Source organism: Festucalex cinctus, chromosome 7, assembly GCF_051991245.1.
Source record: "Festucalex cinctus isolate MCC-2025b chromosome 7, RoL_Fcin_1.0, whole genome shotgun sequence".
Lineage (NCBI taxonomy): Eukaryota > Metazoa > Chordata > Actinopteri > Syngnathiformes > Syngnathidae > Festucalex > Festucalex cinctus.
In genome coordinates this window covers 29,312,273-29,333,828 of record NC_135417.1, presented here as the reverse complement: position 1 = coordinate 29,333,828, position 21,556 = coordinate 29,312,273, and the positions used below count along the sequence as shown (strand labels likewise).

At 41.5% G+C, this 21,556-nt stretch overlaps 2 protein-coding genes and 1 long non-coding RNA gene across 3 annotated transcripts in view; 1 reads left to right on the top strand and 2 right to left on the bottom strand.

The window, feature by feature from the left end:
* Positions 1-11,990, bottom strand: part of LOC144022782 (uncharacterized) — a 46,826-nt gene extending 34,836 nt beyond the window's left edge. The window contains exons 1-3 of the long non-coding RNA XR_013284397.1: positions 9,439-11,990; positions 9,230-9,353; positions 6,424-7,852 (exon numbers count right to left, since the gene is read on the bottom strand). This is a non-coding gene — a long non-coding RNA (uncharacterized LOC144022782). The remainder of the gene's footprint in view (positions 1-6,423; positions 7,853-9,229; positions 9,354-9,438) is intronic.
* azi2 (5-azacytidine induced 2) overlaps positions 1-21,556 on the top strand; it is a 201,108-nt gene that overhangs the window by 173,273 nt on the left and 6,279 nt on the right. The window lies entirely within an intron of this gene.
* The window catches only part of cmc1 (C-x(9)-C motif containing 1), a 63,127-nt gene continuing 58,741 nt past the window's right edge, over positions 17,171-21,556 (bottom strand). Inside the window, exon 4 of the mRNA XM_077526703.1 lies at positions 17,171-18,432. Coding sequence (XP_077382829.1) covers positions 18,309-18,432 — 124 coding nt within the window. The 3' untranslated portion in view covers positions 17,171-18,308. The remainder of the gene's footprint in view (positions 18,433-21,556) is intronic.

Below are 21,556 nucleotides of genomic sequence, written 5' to 3'. Positions count from 1 at the left end.
ATGACCACAGTGAATGTGCCAAAATAGGCCAAAATTGGACATAAAAAAATTCATAGCTCATTTCCTGTACATTTTAGCTACATGGTCCCAATAGACTTTTTTTGTGCGTCTCGGGGTGCTACACGTGCCTGCCAATTTTCGTTGCTCTAGCTCAAACGTGCCAGGCTTGGTTTTTATTTTTCTACGCTAGGGGGCGCTATAGAGTCGCGTTGTTATGACGACTTCATAATATAAAATTTTTCGCCGGGCCTGAGGAGTGTGCAAAGTTTGGTGAGTTTTCGTGAATGTTTAGGTCCTCAAAAATGCGATCGTTTACGGAGAATAATAATAATAATAATAATAATAATAATAATAATAATAATTCGAACGAAAAACAATAGGGACCTCGCAGCGGTCGCTGCTCGGGCCCTAATAATAATAATAATAATAATAATAATAATTTTTACAAAAACAATAGGGACCTCGCAGCGGTCGCTGCTCGGGCCCTAATAATAATAATAATAATAATTTTTACAAAAACAATAGGGACCTCGCAGCAGTCGCTGCTCGGGCCCTAACTAGAGCTGCGAGCAGCTATAAAGGGCCCTCGCAGCCCGGGCCACGTTGGGGTACTTGCACGTTGGGGTACTGGCACATTGGAAGCAGAATTTCTTTGAAAACTGCATGATAAACCTATGCATGTGGATTTTTTTTTCTCACCAGGTGTGATGAGTGTGACAAGCTCAATGGGTTTTGGTGAACGTTAAGATCTGCAAAAGTCAGCATCCTTTTTTATTTTTAGGCAATAAGTTGCCCTGATTTGGTATTTTTTGAAAAATATCTGTACTCATCATCGCTCGTATTCATTGCACAATGTTGCTTTTATTGTCCATAGAAGCTATCAAAAGTAAATCAAATTAAATAAAAAAGGATGCATGTTTGGATAGGTTTGATGCTAGTGAACATTTTGAGTGGTGGAAACTAAAATAATATTCATAAATGACTTAGTTATCACACTTACAATGAGTTTACAATTTTTGTAAAAATACCATTAAGTGGGGTATTATTTTTTTTGCCTCAAGGGCTAGGTGGCGTTTTATATATACTGGAATGTTGTCAGAGAGATACCTTCAAGCATGACTCTAAACATACATGTCAAGTGTGGGATTTTTTTGGAGCATGTACCGTGGAGTTATTAAGCATATCCTTCATTCCCGATATTGCTTTTAATGTCCATAGAGGCTATCAAAAATAAATTAAAAAGTACATATGTTTGGATAAGTCTGATGCCAGTGAACATTTTGAGTGGTGGAAAGTAAAAGAATATTCATAAATGACTTACTTATCACACTAAGAATGAGTTTACATTTTTTGTACAAAATACCATATGTGGGGTATTGTTTTTTTATGCTTCAAGAGCTAGGTGGCGCTGTATTTATAACTAAATTTTGTCATAGAAATACCTTCCCGCCTTGATTATAAGCATACATGTCAAGTTTGGGATTTTTTGGAGCATGCACCGGGGAGTTATTAAGCATATCCTTTTTCATTGCGAAACGTGTTTACAATTTTTGTAAAAATACCGTAAGTGGGGTATTTTTTTTTCACGCCTCAAGGGCTAGGTGGCGCTGCATATATAACTGAATTTTGTCATAGAGATACCTTCAGGCCTTGACTATAAACATACATGTCAAGTTTGGGATTTTTTGGAGCATGTTATTAAGCATATCCTTTTTCAGTGCGAAACACAAAATTTGATGCCCCGCCCTCATCATATAGTATTTCCAAAAGTCAAGATTTTTCCGCCTGTCGTTGGCTCAGGTCTTGACATGGTCCAGGTCAAGTCTGAAGTCAGTCGGATGAAACGTGTAGGAGAAGTGGGCAAAAGTATGCCCCCTGTAAATGTGCAAAAATCGTCAAAAATGGGACATTCAAAAATTCATAGCTCACTTCCTGTTCAATTTAGCACATGGGTCCAAGAGACTTTTTTTGTAGGTCTTGGGCTCCCTCATACACCTAAAAATTTTCGTAGATCTTGCTTAAACGTACAACCGGGGCTGCTTCGTTAAAAAATTCTAGGGGGCGCTATTGAGTCATTTTTGTAAAAATAGCACAATCAACAGTAAAATATTGTTCATTTTACCAGGCCAGATGTGTGTGCCAAGTTTCATGAGTTTCTGCGCATGTTTAGACCCTCAAAACTGGCGTTGTTTTCTTGGCGAACAGCGCTTAGCCACGCCCACAGCAATTCGCGAAAACTCACAAACTTCGTGTTGTGACATCATGAAGACCGAAACCCTCATCTGAGCAAATATGAGGTAGGTTCAGTTAACGTGTTTGGAGAAAAACGTAGAAGAAAATTCGTAAGAAAAAAAAATTGCCACTAGGTGGCGCTATCAGTTAGATGAAATATAAGTTTGTAGATGTCTTCAGGGCTGGACTCTCATCAAATGTGTGAAATTTTGAGAAGATAGGATCATCTCGGTCAAGTTAATGCAGCTTTTATTGTCACTAAAAATCTTCAGACTTTGCGGCACCGTAGCGGCCACGCCCTTTGGAAAAAAGTTACAATATTCGGTGTGGGGCATGATCAACATCTTAAGGCTTTTCTGAACAATTTTCAACTGGATCTCTTCAACGAGCTCAGCACAGTAGCTAAAAAGGTAAAGTATTACATTTATTGTTACCACTAGGTGGCGCTATATGTATAACTGAATTTTATCATATAAATGTTTTCAGGCCGTGACTATTACGTTGCCTGAGAAGTTTGAGATTTTTTGGAGCTTGTACATGGGAGTTATTCAGCATTTGCTCTTTCTGGACAAATGAAATTTTAAAGGCAATATTTGATGCCCCGCCCCCGTCATATAATATTTCGAAAAGGCAAGATTTTTTGCCCAGTTGTTCTCTCAGGTCTTGAGATGATAAATACCAAGTTTAAAGTCAATTGGATGAAAAATGTTTGCAAAGGGGGAAAAAGCATGACCACAGTGAATGTGCCAAAATAGGCCAAAATTGGACATAAAAAAATTCATAGCTCACTTCCTGTACATTTTAGCTAGATGGTCCCAATAGACTTTTTTGTGCGTCTCGGGGTGCTACACGTGCCTGCCAATTTTCGTTGCTCTAGCTCAAACGTGCCGGTCTTGGTTTTTTTTTTTTCTATGCTAGGGGGCGCTATAGAGTCGCGTTGTTATGACGACTTCATATTATCAAATTTTTCGCCGGGCCTGAGGAGTGTGCAAAGTTTGGTGAGTTTTCGTGAATGTTTAGGTACCCAAAATCGTGATCGTTTACGGAAAAGAAGAAGAAGAAGAAGAAGAAGAAGAAGAAGAAGAAGAAGAAGAATTCGAACGAAAAACAATAGGGACCTCGCAGCGGTCGCTGCTCGGGCCCTAATAATAACTAGAGCTGCGAGCAGCTATAAAGGGCCCTCGCAGCCCGGGCCACGTTGGGGTCCTTGCACGTTGGGGTACTTGCACGTTAGGGTACTGGCACGTTGGGGTACTGGCATATTGGAAGCAAAATTTCTTTGAAAATGGCATAATAAACGTTTACATGTACAATATTTTTTTTGCCAGTGTGTGTCAAGCTCAACGGGTTTTGATGATTGTTAAGACCTGCAAAAATCAGCGTCCTTTTTTATTTTTAGGCAATGAGTTGCCCTGATTGGTATTTTTTGTAAAAGTGTATATAGACATCATCGCTCGTTGTACTCATTGCACAATGTTACTTTTATTGTTCAAAGGGGCAATCAAAAATGAATAAAGCAAAATGGAAACGTACATACGTTTGGATCGGTGTGAAGCCAGTGAACAATTTGAGGGGTGGAAACTAAAAGAATATTCATAAATGACTTAGTTATCACACTTTGAGTTTACATTTTTTTGTACAAAATACCGTATGTGGGGATTTTTTTTTTATGCCTCAAGGGCGAGATGGCGCTGTATTTATAACTGAATGTTGTCATAGAGATACCTTCAGGCCTTGATTATAAGCATACATGTCAAGTGTGGGATTTTTTTTGGAGCATGTACCGTGGAGTTATTCAGCATATCCTTCATTCACGATATTGCTTTTAATGTCCACAGAGGCTATCAAAAATAAATAAAATATATATGTTTGGATAAGTCTGATGCCAGTGAACATTTTGAGTGGTGGAAACTAAAAGAATATTCATAAATGACTTAGTTATCACACTTAGAATGAGTTTACATTTTTTGTACAAAATACCGTATGTGGGGTAATTTCTTTTTATGCCTCAAGGGCTAGGTGGCGCTGCATATATAACTGAATGTTGTCATAGAGATACCTTCAGGCCTTGACGATAAACATACATGTCAAGTTTGGGATTTTTTGGAGCATGTACCGGGGAGTTATCAAGCATATCCTTTTTCATTGCGAAACACAAATTTTGATGCCCTGCCCTCATCATATAGTATTCCGAAAAGTCAAGATTTTCCCCCCTGTCGTTGGCTCAGGTCTTGACATGGTCCAGGTCAAGTCTGAAGTCAGTCGGATGAAACGTGTAGGAGAAGTGGGCAAAAGTATGCCCCCTGTAAATGTGCTAAATTCGTAAAAAATGGGACATTCAAAAATTCGTAGCTCACTTCCTGTTTATTTTAGCATATGGGTCCAAGAGACTTTTTTGTAGGTCTTGGGCTCCCTCATACACCTAAAAATTTTCGTAGATCTTGCTTAAACGTACAACCGGGGCTGCTTCGTTAAAAACTTCTAGGGGGCGCTATTGAGTCATTTTTGTAAAAATAGCACAATCAACAATAAAATATTGCTCATTTTACCCGGCCAGATATGTGTGCCAAGTTTCATGAGTTTCTGTGCATGTTTAGACCCTCAAAACTGGCGTTGTTTTCTTGACGAACAGCGCTTAGCCACGCCCACAGCAATTCGCGAAAACTCACAACCTTCGTGTTGTGACACCATGAAGGCCGAAACCCTCATCTGAGCAAATATGAGGTAGGTCCAGTTAACGTGTTTGGAGAAAAACGTAGAAGAAAATTCGTAAAAAAAAAAATTGCCACTCGGTGGCGCTATCAGTAAGATGAAATATAAGTTCGTAGATGTCTTTAGGGCTGGACTCTCATCAAATGTGTGAAATTTTGAGAAGATTGGATCATCTGGGCCAAGTTCATGCAGCTTTTGTTGTCTCGAAAAATCTTCAGACTTTGCGTTACCGTTAGCGGCCACGCCCTTTGGCGAAAAGTTACACTATTCGGTGTGGGGCATGATCAACATCTTAAGGCTTTTCTGACCAATTTTCAACTGGATCCCTTCAACGAGCTCGGCACAGTAGCTAAAAACGTAAAATATGACATTTATTGTTACCACTAGGTGGCGCTATATGTATAACTGAATTTTATCATATAAATGTTTTCAGGCCATGACTATTACGTTGCCTGAGAAGTTTGAGATTTTTTGGAGCTTGAACATGGGAGTTATTAAGCATTTGCTCTTTCTGGACAAATGAAATTTTAAAGGCAATATTTGATGCCCCGCCCCCGTCATATAGTATTTCGAAAGGGCAAGATGTTTTGCCCAGTTGTTCTCTCAGGTCTTGAGATGATAAATGCCAAGTTTGAAGTCAATTGGATGAAAAATGTTTGCATAGGGGGAAAAAGTATGACCACAGTGAATGTGCCAAAATAGGCCAAAATTGGACATAAAAAAATTCATAGCTCACTTCCTGTACATTTTAGCTACATGGTCCCAATAGACTTTTTTGTGCGTCTCGGGGTGCTACACGTGCCTGCCAATTTTCGTTGCTCTAGCTCAAACGTGCCGGGCTTGGTTTTTATTTTACTATGCTAGGGGGCGCTATAGAGTCGCGTTGTTATGACGACTTCATAATATCAAATTTTTCGCCGGGCCTGAAGAGTGTGCAAAGTTTGGTGAGTTTTCGTGAATGTTTAGGTACCCAAAATCGCGATCGTTTGCGGAGAATAAAGAAGAAGAAGAAGAAGAAGAAGAAGAAGAAGAAGAATTTTTACAAAAACAATAGGGACCTCGCAGCGGTCGCTGCTCGGGCCCTAATAATAATAATAATAATAATAATAATTTTTACAAAAACAATAGGGACCTCGCAGCGGTCGCTGCTCGGGCCCTAATAAGTGTTATTGTCACATCACCTCTTTACAGTATATGCACATCACAGATTTAAGTAAAGTAAAGTGTTTGTTGAGGTTGATGAGAGAGAGTTTGGGGAAAAGGGAGTGTGTAGCTGTGACTATATTATGACTCTGATGGGGACAGGTAACTCGAGTTTGGTAACAACTGTTGGATTCACTCGATAAATCATTCAGCAGCTCGCCTTTTTTAATAAACTATAGCCTTAAAACTTAACCTAGCAACAAATTATTTTCAGCCCTATACTAAATATCAGTCACATTAATAACAGAAATGGGCACGCGTGTGTGTAGCACATACCTGCTGACAATGTTTCTGCTTTGGCGAGATGATCCCTCTTCCGTGTGCCTTCCAATCCCAGACGAGTCTACTTTGAAATTTATTTTTACAAATGATGCAGATGGCTGGAATAACGGGGCCAGCTGAAGCGATGGGCAAACCTGAACGGGAACGAAGTTTTTTCACCACTTTCTTTCTAACTTTTTTTCTCCTTTCGCTCTCCGACGTTGTGGTCGCCATTTTTGATATGCGGTTGCTATGGTGAGGAGAAAGCAGCAGCTACCTGATTGGCTCATGTGACCTAAATCACACCGCTACCGACCTAGTGGCACTACGCCCATACGAGAGATCACTGCGCCTCATCGTAAAATAGTGCCGGGGTTTCACCACCGAAAACACAATCATAAACATAAAATAATAAAAACATACACGTCTAAGCATACCTATAAACATCACGTATATATAAAATGTACAAATTCTAGCATCCATCGTCTTATAATAGATACCATATAAAAATAAAACTTATCATTTGTAACCGAAACGTAAATGAGTTAAGTTTGGTTTAATATAGGGATAGTGTTCAGTAACATTAAAAAGATGGCTGCAGGGGGGTTTAGTATGATGCTAGTTTCGATCTGCTGTCGCCAAAAATTTAAAATTAACCCTACTTAATATTTAAAGGTTACTCTAATGCCATACATTGTTCCGTCATCCAAATTGTATAATTTACAAATTGAGTACCTTTGAATCAAATTTTTAGGTTTTACATTCATTATCAACATTTTAATACCCTAATTTACTTTTGTAGACTAACTTTAATGCTCCCTCTCTTAATCATACGCTGTAACATCCTTTGCCCTTTAGATGACGCCGTTTACCACGGCGTGAGGGAGTCACACCTCCCCGCCACCCCATTGGCTTTTACATAGTCACACAGACAGACAAGTTTTTAGTCTAAGAAAAAGAAGGACGCGGTTCTGAAATGGGTTAAATAACCGCCCTTTACGCACGAATAATCTATTTTTCGTCTATATTTCCCCCTCTCCATCGGTTAGAATTGGTTAGAAACAGAAACTTTATTTTTTTTATTTTATTTTTTAAAAAAGAAAAAAAACCCTCGAAGGAGACGCGACTTCATATTCCGAAACACCGGTAAGTCTCTTTTATTTATTTAAAAAACATAAAACAAATGGATAACATTTTTTTAATATTCACAACACTTTAACTCGAATAAGTGAGCCTCGTACTAATTTACATTCACGCACGCACATACCCGATAGAGGGGGGCGGTGGTGGGGGCTTCCTGCCGCCCAACATGGTGATAAGGGGGGTCGGGGGTTCCTACGGTTGGTACCCGTTCTACTTCAAAGTAGGTAGCTTTATCAGTAATTCGAATTACAGGGGGGAGCTTCCCCCATTGCTACTTCAAAAGCTGGTGGTAGGATCCTTCCTGTAAGATGAAAAAAAGTTTATTAACACGAGGATGTCGAAATAATATTATCAGCTGGTAGAGTTTCCTCTCAGACAACAAAGCTACTGTTTGGGGGTTCAAAGGAAGTACGTAGACAGTCGGGTGGGGGTGTTTGTTGAAGGGTGGGGGGACCGGATAACATGTGTTTGATGTTGTGGGAAACAGAATATCATCAATCATTTTGACAGAAGCCGTCTTCCGGCCTCTGATTGGTTAAGACGATGAGAGGGGTGGTTTCCGATCTCTGATTGGCTAAGACGAAGAGGGGGGTGGGGAGGGGGGTGTAGGATGTCATCAATCATTTTTGACAGAAGCCGTCTTCCGGCCTCTGATTGGTTGAGAAGGTGGCAAGCGGGTAGGGGCTTAATTCAAAATAACGGCTTCTGATTGGCTAAGAAAGCGGAAGGGGGCGGGGCTAACTTCAAAGGGTTAGGATATGAATGGTTTTATGGGGGGGGGGGGGGGGGGCAATAAATCATTGTTTTATTGGGGGCCATAAATCACTTTTTGACATTTGCCGCATTGTACCTATATATAACATATATCTGAGTCCATAAGAGGAGGTGATAGATTGAAAAGCCGTTTATATTAACATGCACGCACGTCTATCATATTTTATTTACAACAAACCCCACATTTTTTTTAATTAAGCCCATTCATCCATTTTCTTGACCGCTTATTCCTCACAAGGGTTGCGGGGGGTGCTGGCGCCTATCTCAGCTGGCTCTGGGCAGTAGGCGGGGGACACCCTGGACTGGTTGCCAGCCAATCGCAGGGCACACAGAGACGAACAACCATCCACACTCACACGCACACCTAGGGACAATTTGGAGTGCCCAATTAACCTGCCACGCATGTCTTTGGAATGTGGGAGAAGACCGGAGTACCCGGAGCAGACCCACGAAGGCACGGGGAGAACATGCAAACTCCACCCAGGAAGGCCGGAGCCTGGACTCGAACCGGAGTCCTCAGAACTGGGAGGCGGACGTGCTAACCACTTGACCGATTTTGCCTGCCTGAATTAAGTTATGTAAATATTATAATACATTTCCCTGTATGATATTTATTTGGACTTGTGTGAGGTTCTTTTTGTTGGGAAGGGGGTGAATAATTATAAAAATGGAAAAAATACCATGAATGAAGATTGGAGGGGATGTACTAAAAGGTAGATTTGAATTGATCAGGCGGGGAACACACTGACGAACCAAGGAGATGTTCAAGAACAGGTACAAGTCATTTATTTTAAACACAAGGGAGGATAAGAGCTAAAAACTAAAACCCACTAAGAATAGTCAATTAAAAAGTAACATCCACATTAAAACAGTTTAAAACGGAAGAGTTAAAAAAAAAACAGACTGTTTAAAAGACGAGGGAGTGGGGACCCTCTCCTCGGGGGTGCATGTAGTAGTCACTGGGAGTTTGACTCTGGTGGGGTCCGGCCTCAGCAAAACGATCCGCAGTTCCGTCGCTGGTCAGAGGCCTGAAGGCAACAAGCAAGCGGAAGTACAAGGGCCAAAGTCCACAGATTGATGTGATGCCAGGCCACCACGTGTCGTGATACTCACGACGCAGGCAGGGCTCCTCGCCCTGCGGTTTGCATAGCACTGGGACACCTCGCAATCCAGCTCGGTCCCGTCCTCTCCTGCGCTCGGTCAATCCTACTGTGGCCTTGCACTTGTAGTGCTGCCTCTGCTCCTCCATCAGTGTCTTTCTGCTACCCCGTTCCTTCTTGTGTGCTCTCTGTCTTTCTTTCTTTCTTTCTTTCCTTCTTTCTTTCCTTCTTTCTTTCTTTCTTTCTGCTGTCCTCTCCTTCTCTTTCACCTCTCTTCTTTTCCTTCTTCTGTCCTTCCCTCTTTTTTTCTCGACCTGAGTCTGTTAAAAAAAAATGGTCCAAGCTTCTGATTGGTTAAAACAGTAACTGGTTGGGTTGGGCCAGAGCTGCACAGGTGCAGGTAATTGTGGTCAATAGTGTCAATTGTCCAGGTTGGAAGTCTGTTAAAACAACACACAGCAAACCAAAACAAAACACAGCAACCATGCAAAAGAAAAAGAGAAAATCACACAACTCACACATTTAAAAATATAAAATACTTCCACCTTATGACACTTGTATTGCTGAAAGATAAGAGTGAGCGAATGTTTCACTCTTTAGTGACATAGGTTGTTTTTACTTCTTTTGTCCACTAGATGTCTTTTATATTGGTTTCACTGAAGCGCCAAAGCTCTGAAACTATTTATGCACAATTTGAAAGAAAGCCTCAATGGTTCGTTCATTCACCTTCATCCACCCCTCTCTAGAAATGTGTTAACCTTGTAGATTGGTCATTGATAGTCTTTTAAAAATCAAACTCCATTTTGTATTTTTTTTCAATCTACGGGATGGATGGATGGATGTTTTTCTATGTTGCCAGAGCAATGATGTTGGTGCTAGCTACCATATGGAGAAAGAGGGGCCTGCAAGGAGCCTGGCACTGATGGAGTTGCGTGGCATCACCATTGACTGCATTGTCACAGACAGTCATCCACAAGCACAAAAGTTTCCCAGGGAACGAGAGATAACACACTACTACAGGGTTGTCCAAACTACGGCCCGGGGGCCATTTGCGGCCCGCCGTCCATTTTTCAGTGGCCCGCGACATATGCTAAAAATGGCATTTGACTCAGTTCACATAAAATAAACAAAACAAAAATGTTTGGAGATGGTCAAAGTAGGTCAAAGGGTCAAAGGGAGGGTACCCTTCGATACACTTATCGAAGAAAAAAAAAGGTGCCACTAAAGGTTATTTTAACTAAAACTAACTCAACCTAAAATTAAAAAAAAAACAATACTGTTACTTAAAGGGACACTTTACTTATTGATCCATTTTTAGCAGCAAAAAGTTGCTACTTTTTCAATAATTAATTTGGTGACGTGATTATTTTTTTATGTACATTTAATAACTTTTAAACCATTGTTAAAATGAATCGAACGCCGGCATGTTTGTGACACGTGACTAAATAACCCGGATGTTTACGTCACTAGTGTGTAAACGCTACACTATGGAAGCACTATGCAACGCAGCCGTGCATCTAGCGTCAAACCCGGAAGGATTAAACCTTATCGCTTCGAGCCAACACGACAAAATAACACTACCGAAGGAAAGTCTGCCTTGGATGTGAAAGTTGTGGCGCCAGATGGTCTTTTCGGGCACAAAATAAACTTTGACGAACGAGTGAATCAGGCGGGGGGTGAGTTGTGCTCGTGCGGGAGCTGCAGGAATGGACAATCCGCTAATGAATGTGTGCTGTCTGGAAATGAAAGAACTCGAGGATCGGTTCCTTGCGGACAATCTCAACTGCATCCTGGAACATCAGACATTCAACATGGCAATACTAAATAGACATTCTCAGGATAGCTTTGGTTGCGATGAAAGATGTGAAGAAGAAAAGTCTTGGAGGAGCAAATATCCAACAGGTAAAGTGACACACAGTACGAGCAATGCAAAACGTGTGGAACTGACGAAATATTTCAGGAAAAAGAAAAAATAGTAAAATTAAATGTATCGTCGTTACAGCACCCAACCTCCCCTAGCTGTTTTTTTTTTCTTTTTTGCGTAGCGTCCCGATGCGGTCAGGCCAGCCGCCACTCGAAAAGACGAAGTCAAGCCAGCCGCCCCAACGATTGTTAATACTGTGCATTACGGTAACGTGCCGACGTGCCCCTGCGTTGGCCACCTTCAAATGAATTATGAAATAAAACAGTCCGTGCAGTATAATAACCAATGCCCCCCCCACCCCCGAAACATGCCTACCTTTCGCTTTAAATTTGCTTCGCTTCTCCGAGATCTTTCAGTGGCCGTAGTAAGACCTCGATTTGTGTCGGCTGTTGTGAGAGTGAAGGCTCCGTGTTGCTAGCAGTTGCGGCTCCTCCATCGGCTTGATTATTTCCCACGTCTGGTTCTTTAAAGATACTCGGTACTGCGTTGGGCTTTAGTATTAGGCGTGTGGCGTACCCCATCTCAAATTGTAACATATATTCGAAGTCCTCATGCCTGAAATGTTCGCTGCGCACACGCCTGCTTGTCCTTCGGGAGGTTGACAGCACTTAGCAAACAAACCATTGTCTACTCAAGTAGCTTTTTTTTTTTTTTTTTTTTTTTTTTTTTTTGGGGGGGGGGGGTCTCGCGGGTTTTTCCTTGCCGACGCCTTGCAAAATTTTGCAATACAGTAAGGCATAACTGACGTTTGTGTCTTCCTCGTTGTTATGTCTGCGTGAACTACTGTTCCCCAAGCGAGTATACACACTAGTGACGTCACCATTTGGGGGCGTTGCAACACGGAAGTACTTCTATGTTGAAAAAAGTTAAATAAATCAATATAGGAGTGTATTCTTCAGCTCTTATGCATGTTTCGTAGCTATACTAACTATTTACTGCCAATCAAGCCATACATGTAAAATTAAAGGAGCCTTCCTTTAATATGTCCACCAAGGACCCCCTTTGGTTTTGCTTCGGGGTCCCAAAGAATTTTTGCGTGATTGACAGTTTGTAAAAGTTTAGTTTGTCGTTGTCTATTTGTTACCTTACAGGTTGTAAATTTGGGAGGTGTAGTATTCTCAGTGTCTAGTTCGCTGTTCCTGGCCGCTAGTGCTAGCAATCGTAGCTCGGGATTCGGCCCGCGGCCTCCAGCCCATAGCTGTTCCTCTGACGACGGACCACAGCCCGGCGTCAAAGGGCGCGGTCCCGGCGCTGGCCCACTGCTCGTCGCCAATTGTCGAGAATCTGGCATCGGCCCGCCGCTCGCCACCGAATGTCGTAGTTCGGATATCACCACGCCGCCCGCAGCCAGCTGTCGCGGCTCCAATGCCGTTGCCCTGCCCGTCGCCGAAGACTGCGGCGCCGGTGCCAGCCTGCACCTCTCCGCCGATTGTTGCAGCTCTGGTCGATCCGACGTCGGCCATAGGCCAATAGCCGGTGGATGGAACGGGACGGGTGACACGACGGTTTGGCGACAGATAGATCCTCCGCGGCTGGGTGCGGGTACGGAACGCCGATGAGTGAGCAGGTCCCCCGGCACTTCCCGGCACGACGCCAACAGCTGGTCGGTCCACAGAGCATCACTGCCCGGTTCCAATACAGGGAGAGGTAGCATCTGCTTAGCTTCGGCGTCGAAAGGACTCGCCCGCCCCACGGAGCCGACCTCGGGCTCAAACGTGGTCGGACCGGGATTAAGATGGATATCCCCGGCCAAAAGAAGCAGCACCAGGAGCGCTTTGGAAGCGCTCGTTCGGCCCTGACTTGAAGACGATCTACAGTAAGTTCCATTTGCATTGCTTTTGAACCAGGACGCAGACCAAATGGAGTATAGAGTGTATCGTCCATGTCCCAACATATAAAGTTTGGGTAGTTCGCCATTAGCGGGATTAATGAATGTCTCCGTATGTGAACAATTCCAGGTTAAAAAGTTCCAAGTTAAAAAGTTCAGAATTAGGATAAATTGCAAAATACAAATGCCGTTAGTGGAGCCCAACAAGGCACACCTGACCTCGGCGGCCATTTTGATTTTCACCAGGTCAGTCATAATCATCATTCGTTTTGCCCCCAAAAATGTTCTTTCCCTTCATTGGAATGCTGTGCAGGTAAAAAATTCAAACATTTGTTTTGGGGTTTAAGGGTTTAAATGTATTTGCACGGATGCATTGGACCACACATGCTGGAATTAGCACCCCGATTGACCACCCAAGTCCCCATCACCAGCTCACAAAAGAACGATATGCTTGATACCTGAAATGACTATAATAAATTAAAAACTTGAGTTTTTCAGGGTGGTTGTCACATGGTTCACTTTAATTTCAATAATTTCTGTTATGACTATCTGATTTTTTTTCTTAGAACTTGTGAGCTTGTTCATAAGACAATAAATGAAATCCTTCTCAAACCATCTTACCAGTGTTTTTTTTTCTGTAGTGTAGTGGCCTGTAATCTGCTCTGTAAATCTGCAGGGCATTTTGCAGTGAGTAGACATTCAGGCAGATAGGCTCCAATCCTGGATGGGTCAACCACGCACCACAATTCTCCATCAACTTCTTGAAGTCTCCTCATAACCTAATATTTATTTATTTTTTTTAAACAGTAAGTCTAATATTGTGATTTACAAATAGCAATTTGGTATTGGGAATGTTACCTAGGGAATCTCTTCTGCTTCTTTTGCCATTGTGGATAAGTTTTCAACTTTTTCCTACCCCCTTTGAACATAAAAATCGTCATTTATTGCATGTTTTTTTATTTTACTTTTAACTTTTCTTGTTACTTGTTTATGTGTTTATATCTGTTCACTAAAACTCCTCATCCATCATAGTGACACAATTCCCACAGAGGCACCTATCAAAACGTACAAGGTAACAGAGAGCAGCACTGATTAGGTCCCTTGGAAATTTGTTAGAAAATCCCCAAATATTCTCAAGACCCAGTGGCATTTTCATAGTTTTCACTTGGTTTTCTATTAGAAGTGGATGGAATTAATTTGCAACGATTACATTTCATAACAGCTACACAGCTATGACTATTTAATGTAATAAATAATAATCCTAAAAAAAAATAAAATAAATAAAAACCACACACAATTGCCAACTAACTATTCAGATACGTCCTGCTGTAGCCGCCAGGTTCCTTCTTCTTCTTCTTCTTCTTCTTCTGTGGTCTCGCTGTCTGGGTCGGACCCAGGATTAAATTGAAATGACGTACTCTCTGTCGAGCCATTCTTGTCAACTCGCATCGGCAACACATGTAGCCTAACTTGGGTGCGATGACGTAGTGATGACGTTTTGGCCCGATGCAATCACCAGGTGCTGCCATACAAGTAAAAGTAACACTAATGCATAGACTACATTGAGCTGTACTAGTCCAATTTATTGGTAGAGAATGAAGAGTGCAACTGAAAAAGAAAACGAACTTGGATTGGACCAGTAATTTAGAAAGATTTAATCACTGTCATTAAACAGAGAATAATAGAATTATACCTATTATGACATGTTGTACATAAAATGTGACATTTGTTGATCACCTATTGAAACGAAAGCACGCAAATGCATGTGCCAATATTCCTTCAGGTGCAGACGTGAAGACGGTTTGGAAACAGGAGCACATGGAAAAGACGAGACTTGCCCACACCCAACTCATTTTGTAGTCAAAAACATACGGAAGTCAGGCGAGCCTTGACCACGCCCACCAAAAAAACGCTCGTTTGATGCTAGGCTCAACTCAACTCAACTCAACTTTATTTATATCGCGCTTTCAAACCTAGTGGAGCCTGCAACTCTACAACAAGGTACAATTTTGTGAACATTTCTTTTGATACAGTGTTAGGGCATCCAGAGGATGGTTGGTGTCATTGCTGCAAAGCTCATTTCATAGGATCTTTAAAACGAGCATTGCTGTATACAAAGTGCTGTACATGAAACAAGAATCGGCCATGCAGTAAATCGCAAATGCATGTGCCAATATTCCTTCAGGTGCAGACGTGAAGACGGTTTGGAAACAGGAGCACATGGAAAAGACGAGACTTGCCCACACCCAACTCATTTTGTAGTCAAAAACATACGGAAGTCAGGCGAGCCTTGACCACGCCCACCAAAAAAACGCTCGTTTGATGCTAGGCTCAACTCAACTCAACTCAACTTTATTTATATCGCGCTTTCAAACCTAGTGGAGCCTGCAACTCTACAACAAGGTACAATTTTGTGAACATTTCTTTTGATACAGTGTTAGGGCATCCAGAGGATGGTTGGTGTCATTGCTGCAAAGCTCATTTCATAGGATCTTTAAAACGAGCATTGCTGTATACAAAGTGCTGTACATGAAACAGGAATCGGCCATGCAGTAAAGACAAAGAGTAAGATAAGTAAAATAAGAACAAAAGAAAACATTGTAAGTATATAAGTGAATAAAATTTACATCAATAAATTAATAAAAAAAGTAGGTACGGTAAGTGAATGACTGCGATTGCCTGGCAACCAGTTCAGGTTGTACCCCCGCCTACTACCTGAAGCCGGCTGGGATAGGCTCCAGCACCCCCACACCCTTGTGAGGAGTAAGCGGTCAAGAAAATGGATGGATGGCAGGAAAATAACAAAATAAACAAACATTAAATTCACAACACAAAATATAGCAGACACCACAAAGCACCAAAACAAGTCTCATGGTGCGCCAAAAGCCGAAGAATACAGATGGGCTTTAAAAGCAGATAGAGAGGGAGATTGCCTAATATTTTGAAGAAGCTCAGCTCAGCGAAGTATGGTGGGACAAGACCATTGAGAGGTTTAAAAACAAATAAAAGAATCTTAAAATGGACTCATTTCATGGAGAGCCAGTGAAAAGAGGCCAGGATAGGGGTTATGTGCTCCCTCTTTTGGGCACCAGTTAGGAGACGAGCAGCAGCATTTTGGACAAACTGAAGACGCTCGAGGGAGGACTGGCTGATTCCAAAGTAAAGTGCATTACAGTAATCCACCGATCTGTAACAAAGACAGGGATTACTGTTTCTTTTTTTTTTCTCCTAAGATTACTGTTTCTGAGTGCTGCTGAAATAGACGATTCTTTCCCTTAGCCAACTGCGTGCCAACTAAGCCAACTAAGGTGAAAAAAAAAAAACTGGATTTGACAACAGCAGCAATTTGTCGGTCTCGTTTAAACTCACTGTCCATCTTAACACCCATATTTAGACACGTGTAAACTCTGAACGTTCTCAAAACTGAAAAAATATTTGGAAACCTGAAAACAGTTTGAATCTCCAAAAAGCATATTAAATCATTCAAAAAAAAAATTTCTAATTTAATTTTACAGTGCTTCACCCACAAGCTTTCAGAGGTTCAAAACTGTCACAAGCCAAGTTTCAAAAAAGGCATTTTGGCATCGTTATCCCATGTTGAAAACCTGTAGCTACATGGTAATCATTTATTTTTTTTAAACTTGTAACTTTAAGGTTGAAAGACTCAAAATGTTTTCCAATGTTATTTTAAAACTGTAATTCATAGTCCTCACACAAAAGCACACAAATCCTCTCACACAAAAGCTGTTTTTGCTTCAGTAAATAATAATGCTGAATAAGGAAACTGGAATAACTGTTATATAGTTCATGTTAAGGCTACGTTCAAGAGTGGCAAAACACGGCCAAATATGACTATCTGCTCTGAGGCTTCAACCAAAAGGATTCATCAATCATTTGAATCTTCATCCCACCATATACACCGCATGATACTAAAACCCTCCTCTCGTACTGGAACCATCTGTGGGGTGGTAAATGAGGACAAGAAGCGTCGGGTTCCACGTCACTCTTTATTTTTGGTTGATGTTTTAAGCAAAGGAAAAATGAAAAAGCCCCCCTTTTTCTACCACTTGCGCTTTTGTTTTTCTCCCACTCTTCCGCGTACAACTGCCGCCGCACAGAACAGGATCGCATGTCGATGGCAATAGTTTCACTAACCAGCATTTTCACTTCGAAGTGACATCGGCATACGTGTTGCCATTTTTAATTAATCAAATGTATTTCCACCGATGTAGTTTAGCATTGTGCGCCACTTGCAGAGTAGATACTGGTGTAATTTTTTCCACGGCGAGCTTTTGAGTGTGAAAAAAGTTGACCAATCAGGAGCTAAATTTCGCACAGTTGACCAATCAGGAGTGGCCATTCGCACAGTCATCCAATCAGGAGCGCGCGTTGGCACACTCAAATCCATAATTCAAGAAGCCGCGTATTTGGGAGAGATTTGTCTCAAAAATATTTATTCACACAAATAAATGTGTGATTTTCATGTGTTTTTGAGATCCACAAATACATGCGTGATTTTCACGTTTTTCAGATCCACAAATATTTTCTCGATTTTCATGTTTTTCATGTTTTTCCACAAACATTTTGATTTTCACGTGTTGTTCAGATGCAAATATATCCGCGATGTTCACATCTTTTATAATTATATGTGTACATTTTCCATGACTTTTCCTTGCGAGTTGTCAAAAGTGGGTTTGTGGCTCGTCGCACACGCTCATTTATTTTTGAGACAAGCTGTCTTGAGATTTTCACACACACAAGGCCTCAGATATTCACATGTCTAAGGCCTGTTCCTCCTCCGTCCACGGGGAGGCAGTGTCGCTGTCTCCATTGAATGGGAACGTTCAAATTTAAAATTGGACACTGAAAAACAGAAATCGAGTCTTTACCTGACCTTTCATTATGTGCTAATTTTGCACAAGTCGGGAAACAAAATGCGACCTTAGTTTGGTTCCCTTGAGCTTGTTTTGCCTTCACTCGAAAGACACTCTTCTGCTGTTAAATTTTCTTCGCCTACGCTTCTAGGCTGGCTACATACATACATACATACATACATACATACGCAATCAGTGGGAGAAAAAAAAAAAAGAATAAAGTTCCCGTGTGGGAAGCCAAATGTGTCATCTTGTGGTTAAATGCTTGTTGTTGGGAGCTTTTGTTGTCTGTTCTTTGCAGGGATCCCCGTCCTCTGAAACTCAAGTTTTTCCTGGATGTATTCCTGCTTACACATCTCAAAAAAGTCGGGGTCCTTGTAGCTGGGGAGAGACAAAAAGTAAAGGTGTCAGGCTGTCAGTATCAAAGCAGTTACCTTACTAAAGTAATCAAACGGCTCTCGTTGTTGCGTAAGAGGGAGCGCGCCGAATTACCATTAGCGACGGTGCCGCATTAGCATTAGAGGCACTTGGAGCTGCCGCTAAATGCTGACATCAGGCGCCGTATAATACAATTGTCAGCAAAATTAAGTCGATTTTTTTTTTAGACTTACTCATTACAACATCGATGAAGTGACAATTGTTTTAAAAACCCAATGATTGCCGCCACCCTGACCGCTTGGTGGAAGGCATTAGAAACCACAAAATCCCAAATGGTACCCTGCGGGCTATCTCCCATTTGGCATAACCCCAACTTTCAACTTAATCAGTCGTTTCATTTAGGTTTGTGGGATCAGAACGGAAATACACACCTTCACCATCTTTTCTCAGATATGTTTATATCATATATAAACTTGGTACAAAAATATGAAATAAAAAAATTGAATTTTTTTTACATCATCTTCAAGTCAAAAATTTGGTTAACAAATTCCAACACTTCGGGATACGCTCCAACTGCATGTCTTAGCTAAAGATATTAGAAAGCTTTTTCCAACAACAACAAAACTATCACAAATATATAAGCTAATTTCACACACAGATAAAATGTATTTACCCACTTTAAAATGGGAGACAGACCTGTCGATAGTTCCAGAACCAGACTTTTGTACTCAAATCTGTGAAAATGTATTTAAAATGTATTTAAAATGACAAAACACACGAATTAACAACTTATCCAATATAAAATCCTTCATAGAACAAACATTACTCAATACATGATGAAGAAAATGTGACTCTCCAACATTTGTTTTCAGTGTTCACAAAACACTGTCGACACTTATTTTCATGCTTTATGGTTGTGTTGTATTTCTAGACTAAAGTCTTGGAAAAGATTTCATTAGATTAGATTTCATTACATTAGACTGCAGGCTTCCTTTATTTTCAAGCTTGTGTTTACTAGCTTGTACATGGGAGTTACAAGCTGCTCTTTCTGGACAAATGAAATTTTAAAGCCAATATTTGAAGTCAGGAGTCAGGATTTTTTTTCTCCAGTTGTTGTCCCACATCTTGAGATAATACATGCCAAGTTTAAAGTCAATAGGATGAAATCTGTTTGCAAAGGGGAAAAAAGCATGACCACAGTGAATGTGCGAAAATGGGCCAAAATTGGACATTCAAAAATTCATAGCTCACTTCCTGTACATTTTAGCTACATGGTCCCCAAATATACTTTTTGGTGCGTCTCGGGGTGCTACACGTGCCTGCCAATTTTCGTAGCTCAAGGTCAAACGTGTCATTTTTTTTTACGCTAGGGGCGCTTATAGAGTAGCATTTTTATGACAACTTCATAATATCGAATTTTTCACCGGGCCTGAAGAGTGTGCAAAGTTTAGTGAGTTTTCATAAATGTTTAGGTCCTCAAAAATGTGATTGTTTACGGAGAAGAAGAAGAAGAAGAAGAAGAAGAAGAAGAAGAAGAACTAGAGCTGCGAGCAGCTATAGAGGGCCCTCGCAGCCCGGGCCACTTTGGGGTACTTGCACGTTGGGGTACTGGCACATTGGAAGCAAAATTTCCTTGAAAATGGCATAGTAAACCTTTACATGTGTAATTTATTTGCCAGGTGTGATGAGTGTATAAAGACTTACGATTTTTCTTCAAAGTTTTTCTCCAACCACGTGAACTGGACCTACCTCATATTTGCTCAGATAAGGCTTTTTGCCTTCATAATGTCACAACAAGAAAGCTAAATCTGGAAGTAAAACAGTGCACCAATCTAAATCCTGCCTCTCTTCTGCCCTTGCCTGTGTAACAACTATTGGCCTATGGCCCAGTCCACCCTCTAATTTTTTTTTTTTTTGGTTTGCTTCTTCTAAAACAAACTCTCTGCAGTAGCATAAACATTCCACAGCTCAGACAGGATCTAAGCTTGGTTAGCTCTGCAGGTGGTCACTCAACCACCAACAAAGCTCTTTTGAAGCCGCTGACCAGGTGGACAAAGGAATTTATGCGTCTGCCGAAGGAGTTTATTCAAGCCCGACTTCCCGGGGCCCGAGAAAACACCTTCAATGACTTGGAATATACAAATGACTGATCGAAGGAATGTTTATGACCTCTTATCAACCACAAAGGATATTCTGGCGTCGCTCCTGGAACGTCTAGATGGAGAAACAGCGCCGCCAAGTTGTGAAACTTGGAACTATCCTTAGTGACAGTTTACAAGTAACCGCATTTTACACATTTATACCATGATAATTCTTGATAGATAACTGAACTACGAATGATTCATGTTATGTCTTTGTGTGTATGAATGCCCTAGCTCATTTGTACTCCATAAGGAATGAAAGGTAATCAATATCTTTCAGTTCAGTCAGATTAGATAAGTAGGAACTACCTTACCAATTAGTTTGATGCATTAATTGCGATTGGTGCTAAATATGTTGTGTGGGGAAAATTGATTTGCCAGACTGACCAAATTTAATGCCAAATTATTAATCCCTTTAATAATTAGCTTTTTTAAAGTCTGCGTGAGCGAACAGAAGGGTTTGCCACCGCCTACCGAAGCTCCACCCATAGACTTTAAAAAGACGAGGGGACCCCCTCTCTCACTCTCTTCCCGATCTCTCTCTTCCGCTCCACGCTTCTTCTACTGACCATCCTCAGGCCAACTACCTGCAAGTTTCCCAGCCTGCTCCAACTTTTTGTTCCAAGAAACTTCTCAAACATGTGGCCCCTTTTTGTTCCTGGCAGCAACCATTGCCACGAGCCAAAGCAGGTGCAAACTGCAACACTGACCCCAAAGAGACTCTTTTACTCCCTTTTTTCTTTTTCCCCTTTTTTCTTCACCATCGGTGACTGCCCGTCACCAACGAGCTCCGCGGCCCCAGGGTACACTTGCAACGTACCGCTGGACTCAAGGTTGTGCACCTAAGCCGCCCCGCACCTCACCTGCAATTCGGTGGCGCCCCGCCGCAGTGCCAGCTCACCTCCAACGGCGGGCCTTCCCCGTACGCCGGTACGTAGCGGATCGAGCTCCAACACCTAGGAGTCCAAGGCTGTCCGGTAACTAAC